The 24,289-nt window shown below is 27.9% G+C and overlaps 4 protein-coding genes across 6 annotated transcripts in view; 3 read left to right on the top strand and 1 right to left on the bottom strand.

The window, feature by feature from the left end:
• Window positions 1-46: 46 nt before the first annotated feature.
• Window positions 47-4,910, top strand: LOC127279066 (centrosome-associated zinc finger protein CP190). Its single transcript, XM_051301183.1, has 5 exons — window positions 47-230; window positions 651-963; window positions 1,025-1,164; window positions 1,247-1,501; window positions 1,570-4,910. The coding sequence occupies exons 2-5, from the start codon at window positions 781-783 to the stop codon at window positions 3,440-3,442; spliced, it is 2,451 nt and encodes an 816-aa protein (XP_051157140.1). The 5' UTR covers window positions 47-230; window positions 651-780; the 3' UTR covers window positions 3,443-4,910.
• A 128-nt stretch (window positions 4,911-5,038) lies between these two features.
• On the bottom strand, window positions 5,039-11,792 carry LOC127279070 (tubulin-specific chaperone cofactor E-like protein). The gene is made up of 6 exons (XM_051301188.1): window positions 11,465-11,792; window positions 8,495-9,532; window positions 8,223-8,392; window positions 5,846-5,954; window positions 5,665-5,769; window positions 5,039-5,545 (listed from the first exon to the last, which is right to left on the bottom strand). The coding sequence occupies exons 2-6, from the start codon at window positions 9,518-9,520 to the stop codon at window positions 5,393-5,395; spliced, it is 1,563 nt and encodes a 520-aa protein (XP_051157145.1). The 5' UTR covers window positions 9,521-9,532; window positions 11,465-11,792; the 3' UTR covers window positions 5,039-5,392.
• Window positions 11,793-12,649: 857 nt separating this feature from the next.
• Window positions 12,650-19,032, top strand: LOC127279071 (plasminogen activator inhibitor 1 RNA-binding protein-like). Of its 3 annotated transcripts, none has more exons than XM_051301191.1 (7): window positions 12,650-13,038; window positions 14,179-14,329; window positions 14,461-14,482; window positions 14,519-14,718; window positions 15,236-15,319; window positions 15,397-15,907; window positions 16,062-19,032. In XM_051301191.1, exons 1-7 carry the CDS (start codon window positions 12,783-12,785, stop codon window positions 16,146-16,148), a joined length of 1,311 nt encoding a protein of 436 aa, XP_051157148.1. In that variant the 5' UTR covers window positions 12,650-12,782; the 3' UTR covers window positions 16,149-19,032. The 3 variants fall into 3 exon arrangements, with proteins under 3 accessions (XP_051157148.1, XP_051157146.1, XP_051157147.1); XM_051301189.1 differs by having other exon boundaries at window positions 15,397-15,919; XM_051301190.1 differs by having other exon boundaries at window positions 12,651-13,038; window positions 15,248-15,319; window positions 15,397-15,919.
• A 306-nt stretch (window positions 19,033-19,338) lies between these two features.
• The window catches only part of LOC127279061 (plexin-B), a 16,382-nt gene continuing 11,431 nt past the window's right edge, over window positions 19,339-24,289 (top strand). The window contains exons 1-3 of the mRNA XM_051301176.1: window positions 19,339-19,717; window positions 21,556-22,163; window positions 22,242-23,158. Of these exons, the coding sequence (XP_051157133.1) occupies window positions 21,749-22,163; window positions 22,242-23,158 (1,332 nt within the window). The 5' untranslated portion in view covers window positions 19,339-19,717; window positions 21,556-21,748. The remainder of the gene's footprint in view (window positions 19,718-21,555; window positions 22,164-22,241; window positions 23,159-24,289) is intronic.

The raw sequence follows: 24,289 nt of genomic DNA, 5'->3' as shown, positions 1-24,289 counted from the left end.
TCAACCCTGGTTTTGATATCAATTGTTATCACATCTTGCTTTTTATCAAGTTTATGGTGATTTACAGTGAGGTTAGTGGATTGTGTATGTAAGACAGTCTTAATTAATTAATAAAGTTTAATTATTAGTGTTCATCAGTTGTATGTGTGAAAAATCAGTGAATATTTTTGAAAAAGAAATTTTAGAAAAATGAAACAATATGTTTTCTCAGTGTACAAATAAAATTAATAGTAAGTATGGTTTAAGTATAAAATTGAATACCCTAAGATTTATTTAACGATATTTTTATGGAAATTCAATATTTTTGCTACAATTTTTAAAAGTGAAAATAGTTCATTAATTTTTATTGGATTATTCTAGTTTTGGTAATTTATCATCTAATTTAATTAAAAGAAAATCTTGTATTTTTTTTAAAAAAAAATATTACAACTTGAAAATGTTCCTAATTATTAGCTTATTGGGGCGTCCAGTCATAGAAAGTATAAAAGTCAAGATTTTTAGATAAAAATGCAATTTTTTAAATAAACAACATTTAATATGTTTCAAAATTAACGATTTTAATTACTAATTACTTTTATGTAATACAATTATAATTTTAAAATTTTTAATTTAAAATTTTTTAAAATTGTTTTTTTAAAATCATTTTTCAGATACGGGAAAATTTTGGATTCGTGTTAATCAGAAAATGATACCTCGTATATAATGTTTTAGTCTTACGAAAAATTAGTGGAGAAAAATTGAAAGTGCTTAATTTTTTTTTAAGATAAAAAAGAAACGTACATGAAGTTGTTAAAAATGCAATCCGAAAGTAATCTCATTAACGATATTCCTCAACCAGGATTGAAGCAAGTAAAAGTAGATAACTGGGGAACGTTTTTTCTTCAAAGACTTCAACAATTGTATTTTGAAGAACAATTACTTGATCTTACTATTAAATTTCCCACCAGTGATATTACTGTACAGGTAAATATTTTTTTGTTTGTTTATATTGCAAATATTTTAAATTATATATTATAATTCACAGGCCCATCGTCTTGTAATCACAACATGTACAGATTATTTCACACAACTTGAACAGCAACAAATTCAAAATAATCATTCGTATGATGGTATTCTTATAATGCCACCAGATATGCCATACGAATGCGTCAAATCAATTATAAGGTAAATATTTTTGTCTTTTATTCTTATAACGATTTAAAATGTCCTTACAATAAATTTTTTAATTGAAAAAATTTTCTTTTAGTTTTATGTACACTGGACAATTGGAGTATTGGACTTCAGAACAAAATGCTTTATATCGTACTGCACAGAAAATGAAAATGACCGTTTTGACGAAATTACTTGACGCACAATCATGCTCGAGCAATCCACAAATAAATGTACAATCAAATGAAAACAGTCCTGTTATTGGAGCTTATAAAGAAAATTCACGTGCGAAAAAATTCAAGTCTGATCATCATAGTTCCTCATTACCAACGCAAGTTTTACCTGGAAGAAAGTAAGTTGAATATTTTTCAATCACAATTGTATAATGCAAAAAATATATATTATTAATGAAACTTGCAGGCTTCCTATTTGGAAAAGAAAATTGGATACAAGTTCAGATGTGATGCAAACAAATTATGATTTGGGATCGTTTCGTGGATCATCATTGAGTCATCAAGTTGAAACAACATCCGGTCCATCGCGATTCGATCTTCCTGAAGTTGAGGACTATGCTCTCGGTGTATTCTCATCATTTGACGATATCACATACGATACAAAACCAATTGTTCAAGCTCCCGAAAATAGTAATAACGCAAATTCGAATGCAAACGATTTAGATGAAGATCGAAGAAATTCAATTGTCAGTGAAATTGTAAACAAACAAAGGAATTCCAATGATTTTTCAGATGATGAATGGACAGGACCAAAGTCAATAATGAAACAACAGGAGGATGAATCGTCATCATCGTCATCGAAAAAAGTGCGTTTTGATTTTGAGGAAAAGGAGAATATTGATAAAACCCAGTGTATATCGGGCACAGCAAATCCCGCCGATTCAATTGATAATCATGCAAAAATCATTAAGGAAGTTTTAAAGAAATATCCACATTTAGTGAAAAATAATAAAAATATCCGTTTGAAAATAATGCAAAAAGAATCGAAATCATCAAAACCAAGTGTTTCGGCAAAGACAAAAGTATCTTACGTTGTTTTAAAATCTGATAATTTAATGAGCAAAGCCGATGAATCACGTTCGGAGAATGCCGATGGCGCCGAAATTGGACCATGGAAATGTGGAAAATGTGATCTCGAGGAGGAATATACAAATTATTACATGTACAGAAGACATATGCAAGATGTACATGAACAAAAATTTGATCCTCGCGTATGTGAACATTGTGGTTATAAAGCGACAAAAAGAAATATTTTAATGTATCATCTTTATACTAAACATAATGTGCCTCCACCGAAAAATATGTGCTTTCCCAAATGTCATGCATGTTCTTATGTTGCACTTTCTGAAACTTTATTAGTGAGACATCAAATTAATCACAAACATCGTCCATCAAATATGAATCAATCGTCATCGACAACAGATGCAATTCATTGTATGCAATGTTCACAAACATTTAAAGATGTCGCTGAACTTGCGAGTCATGAAATAAATACTGGACATGGTACAAATAATGATAAGGAAAAAACACATCGTTGTCCACATTGTGGCAAGACATTTGTTCGTTTAACAAATTTACATGTTCATCTTGATTGTGCTCATAAAGAATTACGCGATATTAATACACAAATTGATTTACCATTAAAACCATCAACAGAAGCCGAGGCATTGAGTACTGTTGTCAGTGGTATTGCAACATCATTGGGGGTCAATGATCAGGAACAAGCACAAATGGTTGTGAGAACTGAAGCCACTGAATATATTGTACCTGAAGTTGAAAATGCAAATTCACAGGATTATCAGGGACAACAAATGTTGATGTTAATTGATGGCGATAATTATGAACAGGAGGATGATAATCGTGAACAAAATACAGATGGCGATATGATTGTTTATATACAGGAGAATGATGAGCAACATGAAAAACGTAGTTATACTACGTATCATTCAATGGAAATGATTCCATGTCAAGAGGAAATAGTTGAGGAAGTTGTTGAAGAATTGGAAGAATTAGAAGAAGAGGAAGTTATTGAAGGTCATTCGAATATAATAAATGAACAAAGTGATAGTCATATGGAAGATGAGATACAATATGTTGAGGAGGAAACAGAAATTGTTGAATATAATGAGGATAATGCTCCAAATAGCGATAATATTGATTCACAAGAGGCAATAATGATTATTGAGGAAGAACAATTAGATGAGGAGAATGATAAAAATGACAAGTACAATGATAAAACCATCACTTCCGAATGGAATGTTGATAAGCAAATTACCTGAAATAGCCTTTTTTTCTTTTAATATAAATAAAGAAATAAAAATTGGGGGCGGTAAAAATTCTTATCAAATTCGTTCATATTCAAGATTTATCGTCGAAAATTATTAGACTATTTTTTTTTCTTCTCATGATAGGAAAACAATTTTAAATGTAAAAAATAAAACTAATATTTTAATTAAAAACTTTGCATTCAAAAATATAAAATGGAAAAAAATTTGTTTTTATATTTTTCACATTTAAAATTGTTTTCCATTCATAAGAAACGGAATGAACTGAGAATAATTAATTACCGACGGTAAGTAAATGACAATTTTTTCAAATTTTCATTTTCCATAATTATTATTATGTCATATATCCAATAGCTTATGATAGAATTTAATCGTTTTTCTTTTTTACCAATTGTAATTATTTACTTTAATTTTATTTATGAGTATTTATTAGTTTAGTAGGATTATTAATAAATTTATAAAATTCCGTATGGTGAAGAAATAAGATATTAAAAATATTTATTAGTTTATAAAAATTTCTGAAATTAACATTATAATTAATTTTTTAATTATGGAAATTTTGATATAGTATCATCTTTTTTTAATATTAATCATTTAATTAATAAATTTTTGACAGAGAATTAAAAAATTAATAATAATAATAAAATAGAAAAATTGATCGATCTTTAGTTAAAATAAAAAGTTGTTTTAAATAAGAATGTACCGACAACTATGGCCTAACTGTATTTAATTATGTCAATTATTCTACAATTAAAAAATAAATTATACAACAAATTAATTTAAAATAATTAACTATTAATTATTTTTAATTAATTTTAAATTCAGAAATTTAGTTAAATTTAAGTAGAATAATTAAAATAAAAGTTATAAATAAAAAAAACACATTAAATCAAAAAAAAAAAAATATTACAATTGGAAAAAATAAAAAATGAATAATGGTTACACTCATTGGATTTTTGGTAAAATAAAAATTATACGTTACATGAAAATTTGAAAAAGTTCAGTCGTCCTGGAGCAATTGTTTCGTGAACGAAAAATATCTTTTCATCACGTGTTCGTTTAACTATAAAAAAAAAAAAAACATTTTTTTTATCCTGTACAGAAAGAATTCTTTATAAATAGAGAACTTTTTTCTACGAATTTCAAGTTATTAATCACAATTTTGCACATTTCATTTCGTATTTATACAAATGTTCATTATTTAAAAAGTTTCAAAAGATAACAAACAAAAAAACCAGAAAATTGACCAAATCGAATGATTTAATCTTTTTGAAGGTTTAACTTGCCACATTTAAATAGATTGTAATGTAGGACTCAAAATATATAAATTGTTTAAGTATGTTCGATCCATTGATATAAAACATATTGAAGTTTACTTTTCAATTTTTTTTTTTTCATTTATAATACTTTTGTTTAATGTATTAATTGCTCTGCAAATAAAGTCATAATATTGGAATATTAATCTTCTTTAATTAATAGTAATATCTAAATATATTAAAATAAAAAAATTAATTATAAAATAAATATCCCCTAAAAAACTAAGTTTAAAAAAAAATCATGGTAATTAGAGGATAAAAAAATTAAACAAACTTATTAAAAACTGTATTTTAATTGAATTCGCATACTTCTTAATTTGATGGGTTAGTATAATATGTAAGTAAATTTATGGCGTATAATCTACAGAGTTTTGACGAATTGTCAAAGCCGTACATATATTTAATTATATGTATATTAATATATTTTTTTATTATTTTTTTTCAAATAAATGAATGTTAAATTGTTTTTAAAATTTTTGCTAAATCTGTATTTATATTTTAGTTTGATCCATCAAAAATGATTGTGCATTTTGAAAGGTCAGACTAGCCATTGAATTTTTAAAATTCCATGGTCTTCATTTATAATCTCTTGAAACACCTGAGCATAAGAGATTTTTTCATTTTTCTTTTATGAACGATTAGAACACGTACTCGACGTTGACGATGTAAAACGATTTAATTTACTGTCAATAATAATTTCATCTCCATTTCTGATGTTGTATCGATAAAGTTGCTTGTTTGGAAACAACATCTCTTCTGGACCATGTTGAGCTTTCATCACCTAAAAAAATGGACAATTCACAATAATCTCTATTTTTTTATATTTTTTTCAATTTAAAAATATAAATATAAAAATTAATTTAAAAAAGAAACTATATAAAATTAATTTAAGAATTTTACTTGATCAACATAGAAAAGTCTCATTTTGTTCGCTGATATTTTCACCATTGATTCGAGTTTTGTTTTCAATTCAAATACAGTTCTGTAGACATCCACAGATCGAACCTGAAATAAAAAAATTCAGTTTAAAAAAAATTAATTTTCTTAAAATATGAATTTTTAAAGATATGTAATGTTTTACCTCTACAAGATCTCCGTATATAAAAGTAACTTTCACTCTTTTTTCCGGTGTTAAATCTACTTGCACCAGTGGATCTAACTTCCCATGAATGCCAATGAGTTCAGCGTACCTAAAAATATGAAAACAATATCAAATTAATAAAATTGATTAATTTTTTATTTTTTAAAAAATCCAAAATATTTCATCTAATTGCTACAAAAATGATCAATAATTGTCTATAGAGAAATGTAATTGAACCGCTAGTGTTCCATATATTTTAATTTTGCAAATTGTTTACAATTTTATTTTAATGCTTTTGAAAAAAGCAATATTTTTTATGAAAAATTACAAAATTAAAATTCGGAGAGAGAAAACAACACACAGAAAAGAGCTAAATTAAAAATTAGCGGTTCAATTAATTTTATTATAGTAATTTCTAGACAAGACCAAAAAAAAAAGTAATTATTTTTCAGAAAAATAGTAAAATAACAAAATTAAATTAAATATAATTAAAATAAGAATAGAAATAATTAGTTTAAAAAAATTTACATTCTCTGCTCTTTCTTCTTTTGGCCTTGTCTTTTTGATAAAATCTTTTTATCTACATTGTATATAATCATTAATTTCTGCATCACAATCATGCGCCTGGTTAAAATCGCCGAGTCACTTTAATACTATGATGCAAATTCATCTGCGTGTGAAAGGTGTATTCGATTCAGTCAATGTTTATAAACTGAACCAAAGTAACCGCGACACTCGTATAAAAAAGAATGTTCTATATGCCGAAAATAAACCTTGAATAAAAGGCGGCTCTATCAATTCCCATATAAATATTTTGTCCAAAAGACCAAAAAAAAGGTCTTGACAGATCCTTCGGCAAATTCCAAATTTACCAAGATTTAACCTACCACCGAAATTTTTTGATCCTCTTTGCGGTAGACAAACTCTGGTCTTCTCAATTTTTATTAACATTTTCTGCTTACATGAGAGTGAAAAATCGGATTTATTACCTTTTCTTTTACTAACAATTCATCATGTCTTGAATTCAGAAAAAAAGCCGTCCTCGCTTTCTAAATTAGCATTTATATACTTTTTATGTCAAAAAGAAAAAATTCTCTGCAAAACTAGAAAAATAATCAATAACGTAAAAAATTAAATTACAATGCTAATTTTGATTTTTTATATTACAGGCCTCGGATCGACTTTAAGGCAAAAAAAAAAATAATTCGTTTTACTCGATTTATATTCCAATAAAAGTAGATTTTTCTTATTTTAACAAAATTTAATTGGTTAATGTATATTTTACTTAAAATAACTAACGTTATTATATATTAAATTCATTTTATTTGTTAATTTTAAGACAATAATTAAATTTTACAGAACTAAAAATAATTTATCAAATAATTTTAGGTAACATTTTTTAAAAGTAATTAAATTTTCAAAGATTTACAATTTAGATTTTTAAAATTAATTGAACTTCAAGTGATTTTTAATTTAAAATTTTTCATGAATTTTTCTGTTACTAAAAAATTTATTAGAAATTGCAGACAAAAATACAATACTTTGAAAACATTTTAAATGAAAAATTGAATTTTCGAAGAATATTATAAAAATCATTAAAAATAATTGAATTTCAGGAGAGTTATAATTGTAATTATTAAATTTCAAAAATTTTTAGATGGACAATTTTTTTTATTAAAATTTAGAAGCTTTTAAATTGAAATTTTTTAAAATAATTGAATTTCAAAAGATTTTGTTAAATTTCAGACAATAATTATAATTTAATTTTCGAAGAATATTATAAAAATCACTAAAAATAATTGAAAATTTTGCAAATAATTAAATTTCAAGTGATTTTGAATTAAATTTTTTTAGTAATTTTATTTGCTAATTTTTTTAAAATTATAAACATTTATTCAATTATTAAATTACATAAAAATTTTAATTGAAAAGTAGTTAAAAATTTGTTAAATAATTGAAATAAAGAAAATCTGAAGAAGATCTGCATTGTATACTAAAAAAAAAACGTATTTTGTAAAATTTTTTTTTTTAAGTGTAAAAAAAAGTAGAAAAAGTCGCATTTTATTAAATAAGTCGAAAAAAAATCGTATTTTTGAAGAAAAGTCGGGAAAAGTCGAAAAAGTCATATAATCCGAGGCCTGATATTATGAAAATTAATATTAATTAAAAAAAAAAATTAAATTCTTTTCAATTTATTTCCTATTTTCCATTAATCTTGGAAAAAGTTGCAAATTTTAAATATTTATGATTAAGAATAAAAAATAAAATTTTGGTTTTAAATACAATAGCAATAATAGTATAAAATTTTTCAATCTTGAAAAATGCAAGTTTTAAAAAAAAAAATTGTATTTTTTAATTTTGAAAAATAAAAATTTACCTCTCTGGTCGATCAGCTTCTGGTTTCTCCATATAATATCTAATGAATGCTCTTTCTGCATCTTCGCGTTCCTGAGATGAAATCACTCCTCCTCCATTTAATGTTTCGACATTTGGCAATCTTGCGATCAATAATTGTCTTCTTTCGTGTTCTGTATACTCTTGAGGACTCTGAGAAATATAATTCTTAATTACACACACACAAAATTAAATTAAATACATAATTAATCAATGGAAATTAATTTATCTAGAAAAAAATTGAAAAATTCTCACCTCAAATAAAGGACAATTTTGCATTCTGAGAGATTTAAGGGCAGGGAATTTGGCTAATTTCTCAACGTCATTCCACGTGGAGAGTAAAGTATTGTTGACATTAAGAAATTTCAACATTTTAAAAGAATCATGAGACGCTTTTTCAGAACTATTTCTCTCGTGTTCCATTTTGTTATAAGTCTCATTTTGAACAAACGGTGGTGTATTTTCCAATAAATATTGTTGATTATAATCTGATTTTGTTGATTGGTCCAATGATGATTGATTCATATTTGTTTCATCTTCACTGACATCGAGCACTTCTTTTTGTTGTTGTTGTTGTTTTTGACTATCTTTGTCAATTAAATTACAACATTCGTGTGAAAGATTTAAAGATGCAATTGGACATTCGGCAAGAACAAGACTCTCTAAATGTGGAAAAACATAGCCAAGTTTTAAAATTTCCAACCAATGTTCAATTGGATTGCCAGTGAAATGTAATTTTTTCACTAATGAATTTTGATTCTCTTGATTTTCATGATCAATATCAACATTTTTATATTCATTTAATGATAAATGAAGTTCTTCCAAATTTTTAAGAAGATTAATAAGGCCCTGAACTGATGTCCATGATACTCGTGTTCCATTAAGAACAAGATTTTTCAATTGATCATAATTACCATCTTTTATTTCCAATTCTTTTGATAAATAATTAAAACTCAAATTGACGAATTTTATTTTCGGCATATGTTGTAATATTCCAAAAACTTCATTCCATTGGGAGAATTTATTTTGAGCGAGGTCAAGTTCTTCGACATTTTTACATTTGTTGCGTAGCTTTTCATCATCATTGCCGGCTGATTCAATATCACAATCTTGTAATACTAATAGAGCAGGCACCGTATGACGTGGTGATTTTTTTGGAATGAAAATACTAACTGATAATGCAGTTTTCGGCGAACCAGACTCAGCTTCTTCATCAGTTAACGAGCAATCTGTCGTTGAACTACCATATTTCAATTCTAGTGCCTCTAGTAAAGACGGCATGTTCAGGACATTCTGAAAAAATAAAATTATTTAATCATAAATTAATTAAAATCTTCTTTAAAAATTAAATTAATTTGATTTAAAAAAAAATCGTAATTTTTGTAAAAGAATTTATTTAATAAGAAAACACGACGTAAAAAACAAGATTGAAAAAAATAAATTTATTCAAATTTAATTGTTATTGGCTAAAATTTTTTTAAGGTAAAATTTTGCAATACTCTTCCTGTCAATCTTAAGATATAAAAATGGCATACGGATGAGGAAAAGCGCGGGGCCGATTTCCTATAAATCTAAATAAAGAATGGGGTCGTGTGACGTCTCAAGGTAGACCAATTTTGAATCTTATGTGAAACTATACTACTATTTTTATGTTAAACTTATAAACAAAACTAGAAATGAAAAAAAAAATGTAAACAAAAATATTGAAAATATAAAAATTTGCAAATTATAAAATTAGTTAACAAAATTCTGAAATAAAATAAAAATGTTTAATTATATTTTTAAATATATATAAATAATTAAATTACAATTTAATTATAAAAAAATAAATAATTGAATAATAATTTAATTATGATTGAAAATAATTAAATACAATTGAATTATAATTTTAAAAAACTAATTAATTGAATTGCAATAAAATGAAAAATAATCAATAGTTTTTCAATGGTAAAATGTAATTCAATTGTAACTATGGTTGCACTTGAAAGTATATACGGTCAACAAGACATTCTATAGAGAAAAGGTCCACCTCTCAAGGCCATAGCTCATGACCTGATGGGGGTTACAGCATTACTTTTACAATTTACGATGAAATTAAGTCTATTGCATTTTCCATTGTCAATAATTATCACTTGTGAGGAAAACCGGTTTTATTATTTAGAAGGACGTTACTAACAAATTATAAGCATTTAAAAAATTTAATTTCTTTTGCGCACAATTTTATACTTATGAAAAAAAAATCTATTGACACTTTAATGTTTGATTTTATTTTTTTAAAAACATAATTCTTCAAAAGCAAAACATCTATAATTTATTTCTGAAAAATGGGTCAAAAATATATTTACACAACTTGTTGCTCAAGTTCGAATATTTTTACACTATAATTAAAAAAAGGGAAGTAAATATAAAATTTAAATCATTGTTTAATTATACCTTTCTGTAAAGAAATTATAAATAGAATTTTAGACAAAAAAAGTACATAAAAGATATGAATTTAATAATAAATTTTTAATTTTTGATTATTAATTTTATTTGATTTAACTAATAATAATGATACTACTACTATTAATAAATAATTTAATAATAATATTTAATAATTATTATTTTAAAAAGATAAAAAATGAATTACATACACTGTAATTATAGAAATCTCAAAAATTAAATAATGACATTTAAATTATATTGACAAAAAATCCTTTTCAAAAAAAAAATTAATTTCGTATCCTTCAAAAATCTTTAAATGTCAAATTTCATCTGACGACATTCCACAAATTATAATTATGAAAGTTTTATTACATCTTTTGCAAGCATTTTTTTTACAATTATGTTGAAATTAGTTATTTGATATCTAATCTATTACGTGAAATATTTATAGTAACTTTCTTTGTGCACATGACAGGTTTAATTTAAAATTATGTAATATAGCTATATACACAACAATAAAGAAAAGGTATTTTAAAACAAAAGAATATACACAATGTGATCGATTAAACATTATTTCGTATAGTATGCAAAAAAAAACACCTGAGGATTTCAAGGTACGTAATAAACGAGAGCAATGACTTTATACTTTTATTCTGCAAAAAAAGAAAAATGTGTAAACACTTATGTGCGCGTACCTGTCGATTTATATATATATACTTGAATTTTATTCGCGTTTATATGACATTGATTGTCTATATGTTTATTATAATGATATTTAATATGTAAAAATTAATTACTTACTGCAATTTGAGATTTTTATAAACGATTCCTTTTTGCACTAGCAAATTCTTGTTACAAAATCATTCGTTAAAAATACGCACTCTAGTAGAGAAATAAACTAGCAGATGGATAAATGAAAGTAAAATGTTATTCTCTTTGCGCATTGACATTTATCAAAATATCTTATTATAATATTATTCAGAAACATGTCATTAGAAAATATACAATGAATAATCTGAATACATAGTTAAATGCTACTGTTGACAATCATTTTTCAAGTGTACACGTCGAAAACGTTTTACAATGAACGAACACTGGCTCGTCTAAATACTGACTGGTTTCTTTGTTTGGTAAACAGAATCAGCTGTGTGGCTGTGTGTATTCAGGTCTGTGAGATAAATAAGAAAGCTATCTTATCTTTTGTCGATTGAAAGTCAATTTAATTTTATCACAATTTTATTTCTATTCTATTTCTTCAAATACGGATATTTTATTTATTTGGTTTTTTATAATTAGCATTCTTAATTGATTATTGTATTTTTTATGTACTTGGTAATCGGAGTCGAATAAAAATATTAATTTTTTTTTTGGAAAATAATTTTAATTTTTGAAAAATATTGCAATTTTTTAATAATTATCATTATTTAATTTTGACATTTTTCTATTATATGTATATATCTTTATAAGAAAATTATAAATTTCTTTTTAGAAAATTAAATATACCGGAAGTTCATTCTTATTTTCCCGCTTTCCATCTCGACGCTAATTGGTTGTCACTTTATGTCCAGATGTCGCTATTGTTCTAAGGAAAAAGCCGCTTTATATTCAATTATTTCTCTTTATTTATGTTTTGATTGTCTTTAATTCTTAATTTTCTTTAATTACGGTATGTTAATATGATCTCTGAAACTTTATAAAATTAATTAAATTTGATACTGCTTTAGAAATCGTGCATATGACAAACAAAGAATTGCTTACAAAAAGCCTTCCGGATGTGCGTCTTCCTAGCTAACTTTAGAATAATAGTATAATTCTATTGAAATTGTTTATTATTTTAAAAAATTAACCTAACTAAAAATAATATTCAATTTTTTTCATTAATATTGACATATTATTGTGATTAACATTGATAATGGTGGAAAATTGAAAAATTAAAAGTGGGGAAGGATCGCTGGGTGCAAGACGATTACGCGGTACCTCCCTGAGCGCCGACCTCGTGGTGGACGAAGTATCATCGACTCAGCCATATTGGATTATTGGATGTCTCTGTTACACAAGGGCTCAAAAGTAGCCGTGAAATTTTCGCATAATCCTCGACGAAAAGAGGATACAGGACGCAATGGAGGCCACGTATAGTATCACTGTTCACAATAAGTACAGCTTGGCCCTGGACGAGGATGAAGATCCCCTAGAAGTGTTAAAAATTCGCGAGGCTGAAAAGGAGGCGAAGAAAAAGGAAAAGCTCTCCGAAAAGGAGAACAAGTCCAAGCAACCTGAGACCCAGAAGAGTGCCGGCACCAAAACTCAAAAAAGTCGCGTTATTAAAGATGCCCAGCAGCACACTCCAAAAATCCAGGAATCCAAAAAGGACCAAGGTTAGTTTTTTTTGTGAATTATTCTTTTCGCATAGACTCGTGCGCTTTATTATGGCCGACCAACTCGACCTCGTGCTTCATTTCCGCTTTCTGATTTCAATTCTTTTTTTTTTGCATTTTTCTTTAATTTTCAAATGTTTTTTCATTGTTTCTCATGTTTTTATAGATGAAATTTTATGATTATCGTATTATAGTTGATAATTTATATTGTTTTTTTTGTTAAATTTGAATATCGTGAGTGTGCATTGTTGAAAAAGCACGTTTCCACGCGGTCCAATTTGCGAATTTTATTTTAACTGTATTTTTTTTAATTAAACGAGGTGAATTTGAAATAAAATATGAAATATATTTTGATTGTTTAACAAAATGAAATGTTATTTAAAAGAAAATAATGAAAATTTTAGTACATTATCAAAGTAGCGTCTTTTATATCTAATAAATTATTGACACGTATCGATTTTAGCGAGGCTTTCCTCGTGTTATTCATCATTATGTTATCAGATGTTTGATTGTAATTGCATATTTTGTATATATATTTTTTTTTTCCTAAAATAATGAACAATGATAAATCGATGTCATGTGCTAACCCAATATGTCTGCTGGAAAGCATGATAAAAATAACATCCCATGGCCAAGCATGGTAATAGTCAAAACCAAATTTATTTGAATACTTTTTTTATACTTGAAACGGAATTGTTTTTATCGTTTAAGAATAATGACGGAATTTTTCCATTTTTTTAAATAATAATTAGGAGTTTTTTTTTCTCTATTTGTTGATGATTTTTTCTTTTTTATTAATTATAAATCTATAATTCATTTTGATATAGATTTTTTTTTTCAAGTTTTACTTCACAATAGTGTTGTTATCTTATCCATTGCAAGTAATTAGAGAAGACGGGAAATTAAATTGCTTTTTTACGACTTAGACTTTAAAAAAAGTATATAAAATTAATATACCTTTTGTGGAAAAATTATTGTACAATTTTTTTTTTATTTTTCATAAGTATTAATTTCTTAATCGCAAAATTTTTTTGGTTTTATTATTTAAAAAAAAAATATGAAATTTTTGTTGGTAAATATAATAATTTTTAGTATTATTAATAAATAAACAATTAATGAAATACAATCTATAATTTGTAGTTGAGAAAAAGCCTTCTCAACCGAGAACCGGAGGCGATCGTAACTTGAAGTTCTCTGGTGAATCGAGAGAAGAACGCAACAACAAGCGTAATCGTGAAGATGGTGAAAGACAACCGCGTAATCAAATGGATAATAGACGTGGACCTCCTGGGTGAGTTTTTTTTTTATTTAAGAGGAAAATTTCTTTTTATTCGTAAAAATATTAAGTTTTTTAAAAAAATTGAAATTTATTTTTTTTTTAAATAATTCATAAATATTTATGTATATTTATTTTTTCTTTAGCGAACATCGTGAGCAGCGTGAATCACGTGAGTTTCGTGAACCACGCGAGTTCCGTGAACCACGTGAGCCTCGTGAGCCTCGCGATTTTCGTGGTCCTGGTGACAACTCTCGCCCTGATTTCGGTGAACGTCGCGGAGGACGAGGCGGTTCTCGTGGCGGTGGAATGAATCGCGGTCGTGGTGGATCACGTGGAGGACGTGGTGGCTTCGATAATCGCGGGAAACGAGAATTCGATCGGCAATCTGGTTCAGACAAAACGTATGTATAATTCATAGTTAAAAATTAAATAAAACATTTTGTGTTACGAATTACCTTTCTCTGTGGCAAGTTGAAAAGGGCTTAATTTATGAATCGTGATTTTATTAAAAGGGCATTTTTTTTTTGTATTAATGACAATGTTACACAATGATTATATATGTAGTTGGTAGGGAAACTTAATAATTTTGCACAATTATCTTAAGAGCAACTTGAAACTAACTATTCAATTTTGTTTTTTGCTTATGCCCATAAAACAGGCTGCCGAGGTAAGGATTTTGTCATGTAACACTCGCTTTTTATTGTACATTTCTCCATTGCTTTGAAAAACGAACTTTCTCAATTTTTATATTTTCTAATAATTATTTAAATTAGATTTAAAAAAAAGTTTGTTAAATTTTGTATTTTTGTATTATTGTATTTATTATCTGTACAAGTTCCGTCAGTGGAAAATTTTGACTTTGGGTAGTACTTAACTAAGATTAAATAATTTACTTTTACTAGTAACTAATGAAAGTAGGTATGGTTACAGTGGAGTGAAACCAGTTGACAAGAAGGATGGCGCTGGCAGCCATAACTGGGGAACTCATAATGATGAAATTGAGTAAGTGATATTGAGTATAAAAAGGAATTAAAATTTTAATTTAAAATTCTAATAATCTTTTTTTTTAATTTTTGTAGAGAAAGTTTGAACCAGGAATCTCAAGATTGGGATGCCGAGAAACCGGAAATTGATTTGTCCACACCGGCGACAACTGAAGCCGCTAAGGAAGGTGAAGTTGCTAATACCTCGACAGAGGAAAAACCGATTGAGGAGGAATCGCGTGAAATTACATTGGACGAATGGAAAGCAAAACAAGGCACACGTGCCAAGCCACAATACAATTTGCGTAAAGCTGGCGAAGGCGAGGATTTGTCACGTTGGAAGAAAATGTATGCTCTTGAGAAAAAGAAGGAAGGCGAGGAGGAAGATGAGGATGACGAAGAATATGATGCTACTGAATATCCGCAACGAGTTGGAAGGCAGAAACGAGTTTTTGATATTGATATCCAATTCAGTGATAATCGACGTGGTGGAAGTGGACGTGGTGGTCGCGGAGGTCGCGGAGGACGCAGCGATCGCGCCAATGGCGGACGTGGTTTTGGTAATCGCGGCGGAGCTCCGAGAGATACTGAACCTCGAGCTCCAGTTGTAAGTGTCGAGGTATTCAAACATTTTTTTTCTTTTCGTTTTTATCGTTTGTTTGTGTTTATCAATTTTTTTTTTTTTTTGTCTTTATCGTTATGTTTTTGTTGTGAAAAAATTATCAATTTTGAGGGAAATGTTTAATTAAACTTTTTTGCAGGCTCCACAGGCAGAACAACGATCTCCTCGTGGTCGTCAAAATGCTCCGAAGGTGGACGATGAGAATGATTTCCCATCATTGGGCTAAGGCAGAGGTCTTCTCAGTCCATGAGCAGCTATGTCATCATCAACAAAAAAAAAAAAAAAAAAACATTGCAAGATCTTGAAACTACTATTATTGCTACAGCTCTACTATTCCTCCCACTGCTACTATCGACGGTTTCACATTCATAACATCGTTATTAATGCATAATACAGTACACTTTTCGCAGAATGAGATACGTAATTAACGCGAACATTGGCCTCGTTTACACCCCGCGCGCGAGCGACCCCTTTTGTCGTCTTCAACTCGAGAGAATTGATGACACATTATTCGAGTTTCTTACCAATTGATATATATATATGTATAGAGAATTGCTGTACGTCATTAATTCAACATTCGACATCTGCTCAAATCGCCATCTTTGATCTCTTGTACTTCGAGTCAAAAAGAAAAACAAAAACCGATTTTGTGCAACTGTATCTTGCGAGTAAATTACGTCTTCGTCTTGTCATTCTTCCGAGATTGAAAACAACGAAATAAAAGCACACTCTGTCCCGTATTGCTAAAAATTTTTTTTCTCTGCTTTTTTTATTACAGCTTTATGGAGCAGTTGGTGTTTGTTGTTTTTTCTCGGAAATTTGCCTATTAATTTTTTTTTTTTTTTTTATGTATCGAAACAAATGAGCAGCCATTTTTTTTTATAAACGGGAAACGGAAACTCTGAGTTTAATTTCAATCCTATTGTCGAAAAAAAGGCCTAGGAGAGGCCTTAAAGTCTTCTTTTTTAATTTACACGCGAACCGTGTATATCAAAACAAGAGTAATGTCACCTAGGAATCAATTTTACCAGATTTTTGCTTCCATCATCATAGAAGTCTCAATTAATTTTCACGAATTCTCCTCAAATTCAGATTTAATTTTTTTTTTTTTTTAAATCAAGGAATTGTCCAAGAATTTTTTTTAGAAATTCTTTTTATCTGAATTCGACATTTTTTTTCATGAAGAATTCTGAAGCGCATGATTAAAGAAGCTTGAAAAAAACGTGTTGTACACGATTTTTTTTTTGTTTTAGAAAAATTTTTTTCATACTTTTTCTTTTTTAAAAAAAGGAAAAAAAATACGATTTTCGTAAAATAAACTATTAATATTTGCTCGCGTGAGTTTTTACAAATATATATAAATATATATTATTATTAAAAAAAAAAAAAAAAAAAAGAAGAAAGAAAGAAATGAAATCCTTGGAAATTCTTAATCGTATACGTTAGATACGCTAAGTTTTTTCGGCTTTGTATTTATAGAAATACATTTTTGTTAGGTACTTTTTTTTCCTCTCGAGATTTAAACCGTGTGAAATTTCACAATCAAGACATCTGTGTATTGTGCGCGAAAATAAAACACTGACTTAGTTTTACATTTTTACAGATTCTTTAAAAATTAATCCAATGAGAAACAGAGGGAGAAAGGAAGAGAGAAAGAGAGAGAGAGAGAAAGAAAGAGAGAGTGAGAAAGACAAATCCAACAATTAAAACATGTACATTGTGCATCGATGGTCATATTCTTGATTATGGGCTACTTTCTTAGTTATTTACTATGATTGTTATTCTTTAAAGTAAAAAAAAAAGAAAAAAAACGTATAAAGAAACCACCAAAAATTTCACGCCTTCATCAAAAAGGATGATGTTACGATATTTGAAACTTAGGTATATGTGTAAATAACATATTTACAGTAATAAATTGTGACAAGACTAGCTAATTCGAGTTGACTTTTAATCGAACGTCCGTCAGGAGGCAAGAATAATAATAATAATAATGATTTTTAATATTATTTCTTGTGTAGAATTTTGTGATTCACGAAAGAAAGAAAGAAAAAAAACATGAATGTATGTGTGTGTGTATGTGTACAACTCGTATTAATTATATAAAAAAAAAATCTTGCTTGAATGAACTTGTACCTGAGACACAAGTTAACAGAAATTAAATTTAGAGCTCCTACCTTTTCTACTTTGAATCAATATGAAGCCAGATGATACGAATTAGCAGCTAAAAACGATGTAAACGATCATTATTTTATATAAACGTTCCCTCAATAAATGAAAGACACGCAGAAAACCGACAATATATTTTTTTTCGGTTCTTGCCAAGATAATATTTATCTATAAGACATTTATTTTAAAATTATAAGAGTTTGCAAAATTAAATTTTTTTTTCAATAGAATGCATAATGAAGATACAAATTAAAGAAATTAAAAAAATGGATCTATAATACAAAAAAAAGTAGAAGGGTGGATGGTGAAAGGAATAAAAGAATATCTCGTTCTCGTTCATTCGGAAGGCCGTACTGTAGAGACCCCAAAGTTAAAAAAAAGCGCTAATTAAAATTTTTTAAAAAAGCCATTTTAGCGTGCAGTTTTTGAAGAACGAAATCCTCGTTCACGATTCTACGTATAATTTTTTAAATTAATTTTCACGTACATACGCACAACTATGCATTTACTACTAGGAAACTTTTTTTTTTAAACTTCATCTTCATCTTTCTTTTTTACATTGCTACTTAAGACATTATTAGTTTACTTAAAGATCTTAAACTTAAAAAAAAACAATTATTGTTGACTGTGAAAGTAAGGAAAAATAATCATTTAATGACTTTTCACGTCGTACTCTTGTCTTTAAATCTTATATTTTCAAGAAAAATAAAAAAAAGTAGATATTTTTGTTTGAATTTTCTTTTGTTTTGCTCAAGTATTGTTGACTGTATTTTTGATTAAATTAATGTCATTATTTTGACGTTGAAATCGTGTTACTGAAAACAAAAAAAAAAAATGAAAATATTCAATACTACACAGAAGTGAAGTGTGTGAACACAATGTGACGATTGTACATAGATAAACATTCTGTGTCTTGTGGAAAAATAAAGGAAATTTCCAAAGTAGACTGATTTTTAATAATCGTTTCCAATTTGCATATTAATTTTTTTTTTGAGAATTACTTAGAAATATATCTTTCATAAAGTTTAATGCAATACTTAAGAAATCCAAAAAGGTTAAACAATCGAAATTAAATTATTATTAGCACTATTTTATTTAATTAAATTAATTATGAATCTGTTTTATAAATTCAAATTTGAGGAATTCAAGATGGCGTTCGCGCCACGAGTAGGGATTCTCTTTTGCGCCTGCGCAAGAAAACGGTAGTGTCCAAAAAGTGGGGAGGATCGAAAGAGTGAGGAGGAGTGACTCATGGGAATAGGTGAAAGAGAGAAAGGTGCACGCCATAACTACGAATTCCCCTCTGTTCCCCCTACCTCTCGTGCACAAGTCGTCAGTCGAATTGTCGAATTTTAATGGCGGCCGATCCTAACTCCCCGCGTAGTGTTATTGTAAAATTTGACTGAAGTGTGGTGCCCCATGTACGTTTTTGAGTGATATCTTTATGGATTATAGTGCAATAATAGTGGAACATCATCTGTCCATTGTCTTTTTCTTTTTGTGAGCTCATTTTTCCTTAACAAAAAAGGGTCATGGTAGGGTATTCCAGCGATGGGTCGTAGGGACTCACCCGTTTTCACCCGTGTATTCATTTTTGCCCTCTTTGGCTCTACACCTTCGTTTATAAAGGTAAATAATTGTGTTTTTTAATTATATATATGTTTTAATACAAATTCTGAAAACAAAGAAATCATAGTTCCATTGACCACCATGATCTTGGCAGAAGAGACATTCCAAAGTGGTCCTCTCATCTCTTGGCTATACATACTTCCTCCCCTCAGTACGTCGACCCTCTTGTCGTTTTTAGTTGTATTTACGCTCAAGCTAGGGATCCATTTTTTTCATTTTACTATCCCAATCTATAAAGTTCGCTTGCATGAATATTTTTTTCGTTGAAAAATATGGAAATATTGTGACAGATGGATTAAAATACATCCTATCAGAATGTCCCACCAGCCTTTGTGCTGTGTGAAGAGGACCCGAGCTGTCAAAACTTGTTCCAGCGCGCATCAACTCGATAGTTTTTTTCATCAAACGCGGATTATTAACAATACTCGGTAACAATAGCGTCTCGACTTTTTCATTATTTTAGAAAAAAAATTGAAAGTTTTTTTTTTTACTCGTGTTATTGTTTAAAATAAATGACCTTTTTTGTGTGAGCTTTGAATGAGAATGGGGGAAAAAAATGGTATAATGATAAAATGGATAAAATCGAAAATGTAATATGTAAAAAATTTTATTTTTATTTAAATTAGCTTTTGCACTTATAATAATAATAATTTGAAATGTTTTTAGTAAATTTTCATTCTTTTATTATAAAACAATAATTTTTGTTTAGGAAAATTTTTGTTAATTTCAAAAGAAATTTCTAAATACAATAAATAGAACAAAATAATTTTTAATATTTTCGCAATTCTAATCTTATTTAAAAAAAAAAAAAAAAAAAATATTGAGATGTGTTTGTAAAACGTGTTTCTTTTCATAATTATGATTTAATCGTTTCAAGTTGCATGTAGTTTGACATTCCACAAGAATAACATCTGTTATAAGGATGATTAATTTAATCATACAGAAAGGATTTGTTGTCTTGTAGTCGAGCTGTTTGTGCACGGGTCAGGTTACTATTAGAGGTCAACATCCTCTTAAAATAATAATGTGACATACTTGATTGTTTCTAATTTTATTCAGTAAGTTATGTACCTGATCGTGCATGTCGAGAATTACTCTTAAGTATAACAAAGTATTTTTTAATTTGAAATTTAAAAATGTTTTTTTTTTATTTGTAGTTATTTTTATAATTTTATTTTTATACTGTTAATCAAAAGATTTTAGGTTTATAGTAATTTGAAAAACTATTTTTCTTGAAAAAATTAATAATTTTTTTTTTTTAATTAAAAAAATAATTTAGAAAGTTTCTTTTTATATTTTGGAATTCTTATTAAACACAAATATTCGCCTAAATATAATTTCTGGGAAATATTATATCTGTATTATTGATAAGAAAGTCAATTAAAAATTCAATAAATGAGTAATAATTGTTTTGATAAATGATGAAAATTACATAAACATTTCATTGACCCTCGACTTATCGGAATAAATTATTTTTTCTGGATGATTTAAGTTGAATTTTACAATTATTTTGTTGATTTAATTTTAACTTTAAGAAAACAAATATTAATTTTAAAAAATTGAGAATGTAAAGTTGAATAAAATTTACGTCGGTGAATTTCATCAACGATTGATAAGAAAAACTATTTTTCTATGCAAAATTATTATTATTTTTAATCTAAAAATTTTTTTGCAGTTTTTTGATGAATAATTTTTTGGAAAAATGTAGGCAAAAAATTAGTTACTATTTGAGTTGTATTTTTTCAATCGTTGATTATAAACATCACCGACGTTAAAATACAAAAATTTATTTTGAGGTTATGTATAATTAATGATGTAATTTTTTGTCTCTGTTTTAGAGGTGTGGATGAAAAAAGGAACGTGATGCAAATACCTGGACGTACATGTTGCTGGTAGTGCCAACTTGAAGCTGGCCAACTACCAGCGGGGCACGTGTTCCTCCAGTCAAACCTTTCAATTTTCCTGTCCGCTCCTTAGTGCGCTCGCCCGTTCGCGAGTGCGTCTCTCAGCCTTGCTATTGTCCACCACATCATGAGAATCTCAGGACTATCGTCCTTTCCCATTCGTCCTCTCGTGCCGCCACCACCCCGATTGTCATCATCATGCCCATTATTGGATCCCCCGTCGTCGTCGTCGTCCTTTACATGCATTGCCATTTGGTTCTTGTTGATATTGGCAACAACAGTGGCCATCGATACACCCGCAAGCAGTTCACTCCTGCCCAATCATGAGACATCACAATCGCCTCACGTCGTAGTACAATTTCCCTCAGAGGGCGATCAACGTCAGGGTCTCATTCCCACACATCTCAATGCATCAAGAGAAAATTCTCTCATTTTTAATCATTTTACATTTGATCCCAATAGTGGACGTCTCTATGCAGGCGCAGTCAATCGATTATTTCAACTTGACTCAAGTCTAAGGCTAGAAGAATTTGTCGCAACTGGTAAGTTTAATAAAAATTGAAAATTGTTAAAAATTTAGAATAGAGAAAATCTAATGTTTTGTCATTTTTTGTTTTCAGGACCTAGACTAGATAATCCACAGTGCCATGCGACAGGTTGCACATCAAGAGACATGACCACGTCCCTGATGAATAACATCAATAAACTACTCGTGGCTGACCTCGAATCAAAGACCCTAATTGTTTGTGGCTCTCTGCTTCAAGGCGCCTGTGAAAAGTACAAAATGTCGAACATATCCCTAAAACCCGAGTTCATTCCCCATAGTGTTGCAGCAAATGATGAAAATTCATCAACTTACGCATTCATTGGACCTGAACGTTATAATCCCTGGGGTCGTACAAATATCCTCTATGTTGGCACAACATTCACAAATAATGGCGAATATCGTCACGATGTACCAGCAATATCAAGTAGAAATCTTTATTCACTTGAATTTGCCGAATATACATTTAACAAACAATCAATTTTACATATTGACGTAAAATATCGTGATCATTTTTTGGTGAAATATGTTTATGGTTTTAATGCCAGTGATTATGCATATTTTGTTCTTGTACAAAAACAATCTTATCTACCTGAACAAGAGGAATTGGGTTATGTTTCGAGATTGGCACGCAGTTGTATAAGCGATGCAAATTATGATAGTTATACAGAAGTGACATTACAATGTAGCGTTGATGGACGCGCTGATGTTTATAATTTAGTACAAGACGCAAAAGTCGCATCAGCTGGAAGCGATTTGGCAATGCAATTGGGAATATCAATTGGTGATCCAATTTTTGTTGCTGTCTTCTCGCCAAGTAAAGGAATAACAAATGATGCACTGCCAAAATCTGCATTATGCGTTTATAGTCTTCAGGACATCGAAACAAAATTCAACGAAAACATTCATATGTGTTTTAATGGAAGTATCAAATATAGAAATATGGGTTATGTTAGTGGACCGATTCAAGATGGTAAATGTCCTGCTGCTGGCGTGAGTATTTTTTTTTAATTCTTCTTTTAGGAAAGATTGTTCAGGGGACCTTGAAATCCTTCAAAAATCATTGAATTTTTTTTAATCTAGAAATTTCTTTAATTTTATGACAAAATCTTGAATTTCTTCATTAAAAAATTTTTTTTTTCGAAAATTCCCATACTTTTTTTTTCACAGACGAAATAAAGATCTCGATTTTTTTATCATGAATTATCATTTTTTCAGGACTGTAAAGTTTTTTTGATTTTCAATTTCTTTTATGAGCCAAAAGTTTTGAACGTTCATATGAACGAAATTTGTTTTGCTACTTCTTTAAGTACGAATTTTATTACAAAATATTGTTTAAAATATCTAAAAAGACGTTATTAATTTAATAATTGTTTAATTTACTGTTTTATTATTACAATTTTTAATAATTTACAGATTGAGAAAAATATTTCGTTTATATGAACGTTCAGAACTTTCGGCTCATTTTCTTTTTTCAAACGAAGCTGAAGTTTATGATAAACGATTTTTAAAAGAATAATTTTTTAAAATGAAAAAAATTCGATTATTTTTTGCCTAAAAAATATTTATTGTAGTTTTTATTAATCAACAAATCATGAAAAAATATTTTTAGGTAAACAATTTTATAATTTTCCGTGTGTTAAAAAAAAATTGATTTCTAACGTTGATCATAAACGTTGCGTACTTTAGCATCGTTTTTTCTAATAGTTTTTATCTCCTTAAATTTTTTTTTTATTAACAATTTTCGTTTTTAAAGCAATTTTACCCTCAATTTTTTTTTGCAATTCGTAAAATTTATTTATTTTTACAAAATGGTGGAGAATTTAATTTCTCTTTCATTTTTTATAAAATTCTATTTTTTGTTCTTTTTTAAATTATTCTTTAAATTTTCTTAATTGGAATTCCTAAAATTATCTATTTTTCTTTCGAGTTTTTTGTTTTTTATTTTATTAAATTTTTAATTTGCTTTCATTTTTTAAAACATTTTTTCTCCATATTCTCCGTTTAAAATTCTAGAATTTATTTAGTATTACAAAATTCTCGATTTTCCTGACCAATACTCGTTTCATTTTGTCAATTTCTAAAATTCACATTTTTTTTTTACACTTTGATTAAATTAAATTT

Source organism: Leptopilina boulardi, unplaced genomic scaffold, assembly GCF_019393585.1.
Source record: "Leptopilina boulardi isolate dan_hultmark-lab unplaced genomic scaffold, ZJU_Lbou_2.1 LbouV2_214, whole genome shotgun sequence".
In the NCBI taxonomy this organism is placed as follows: domain Eukaryota; kingdom Metazoa; phylum Arthropoda; class Insecta; order Hymenoptera; family Figitidae; genus Leptopilina; species Leptopilina boulardi.
Note: the sequence above shows the minus strand (reverse complement) of the source record. Positions and strands in the feature narration are given on the sequence as shown.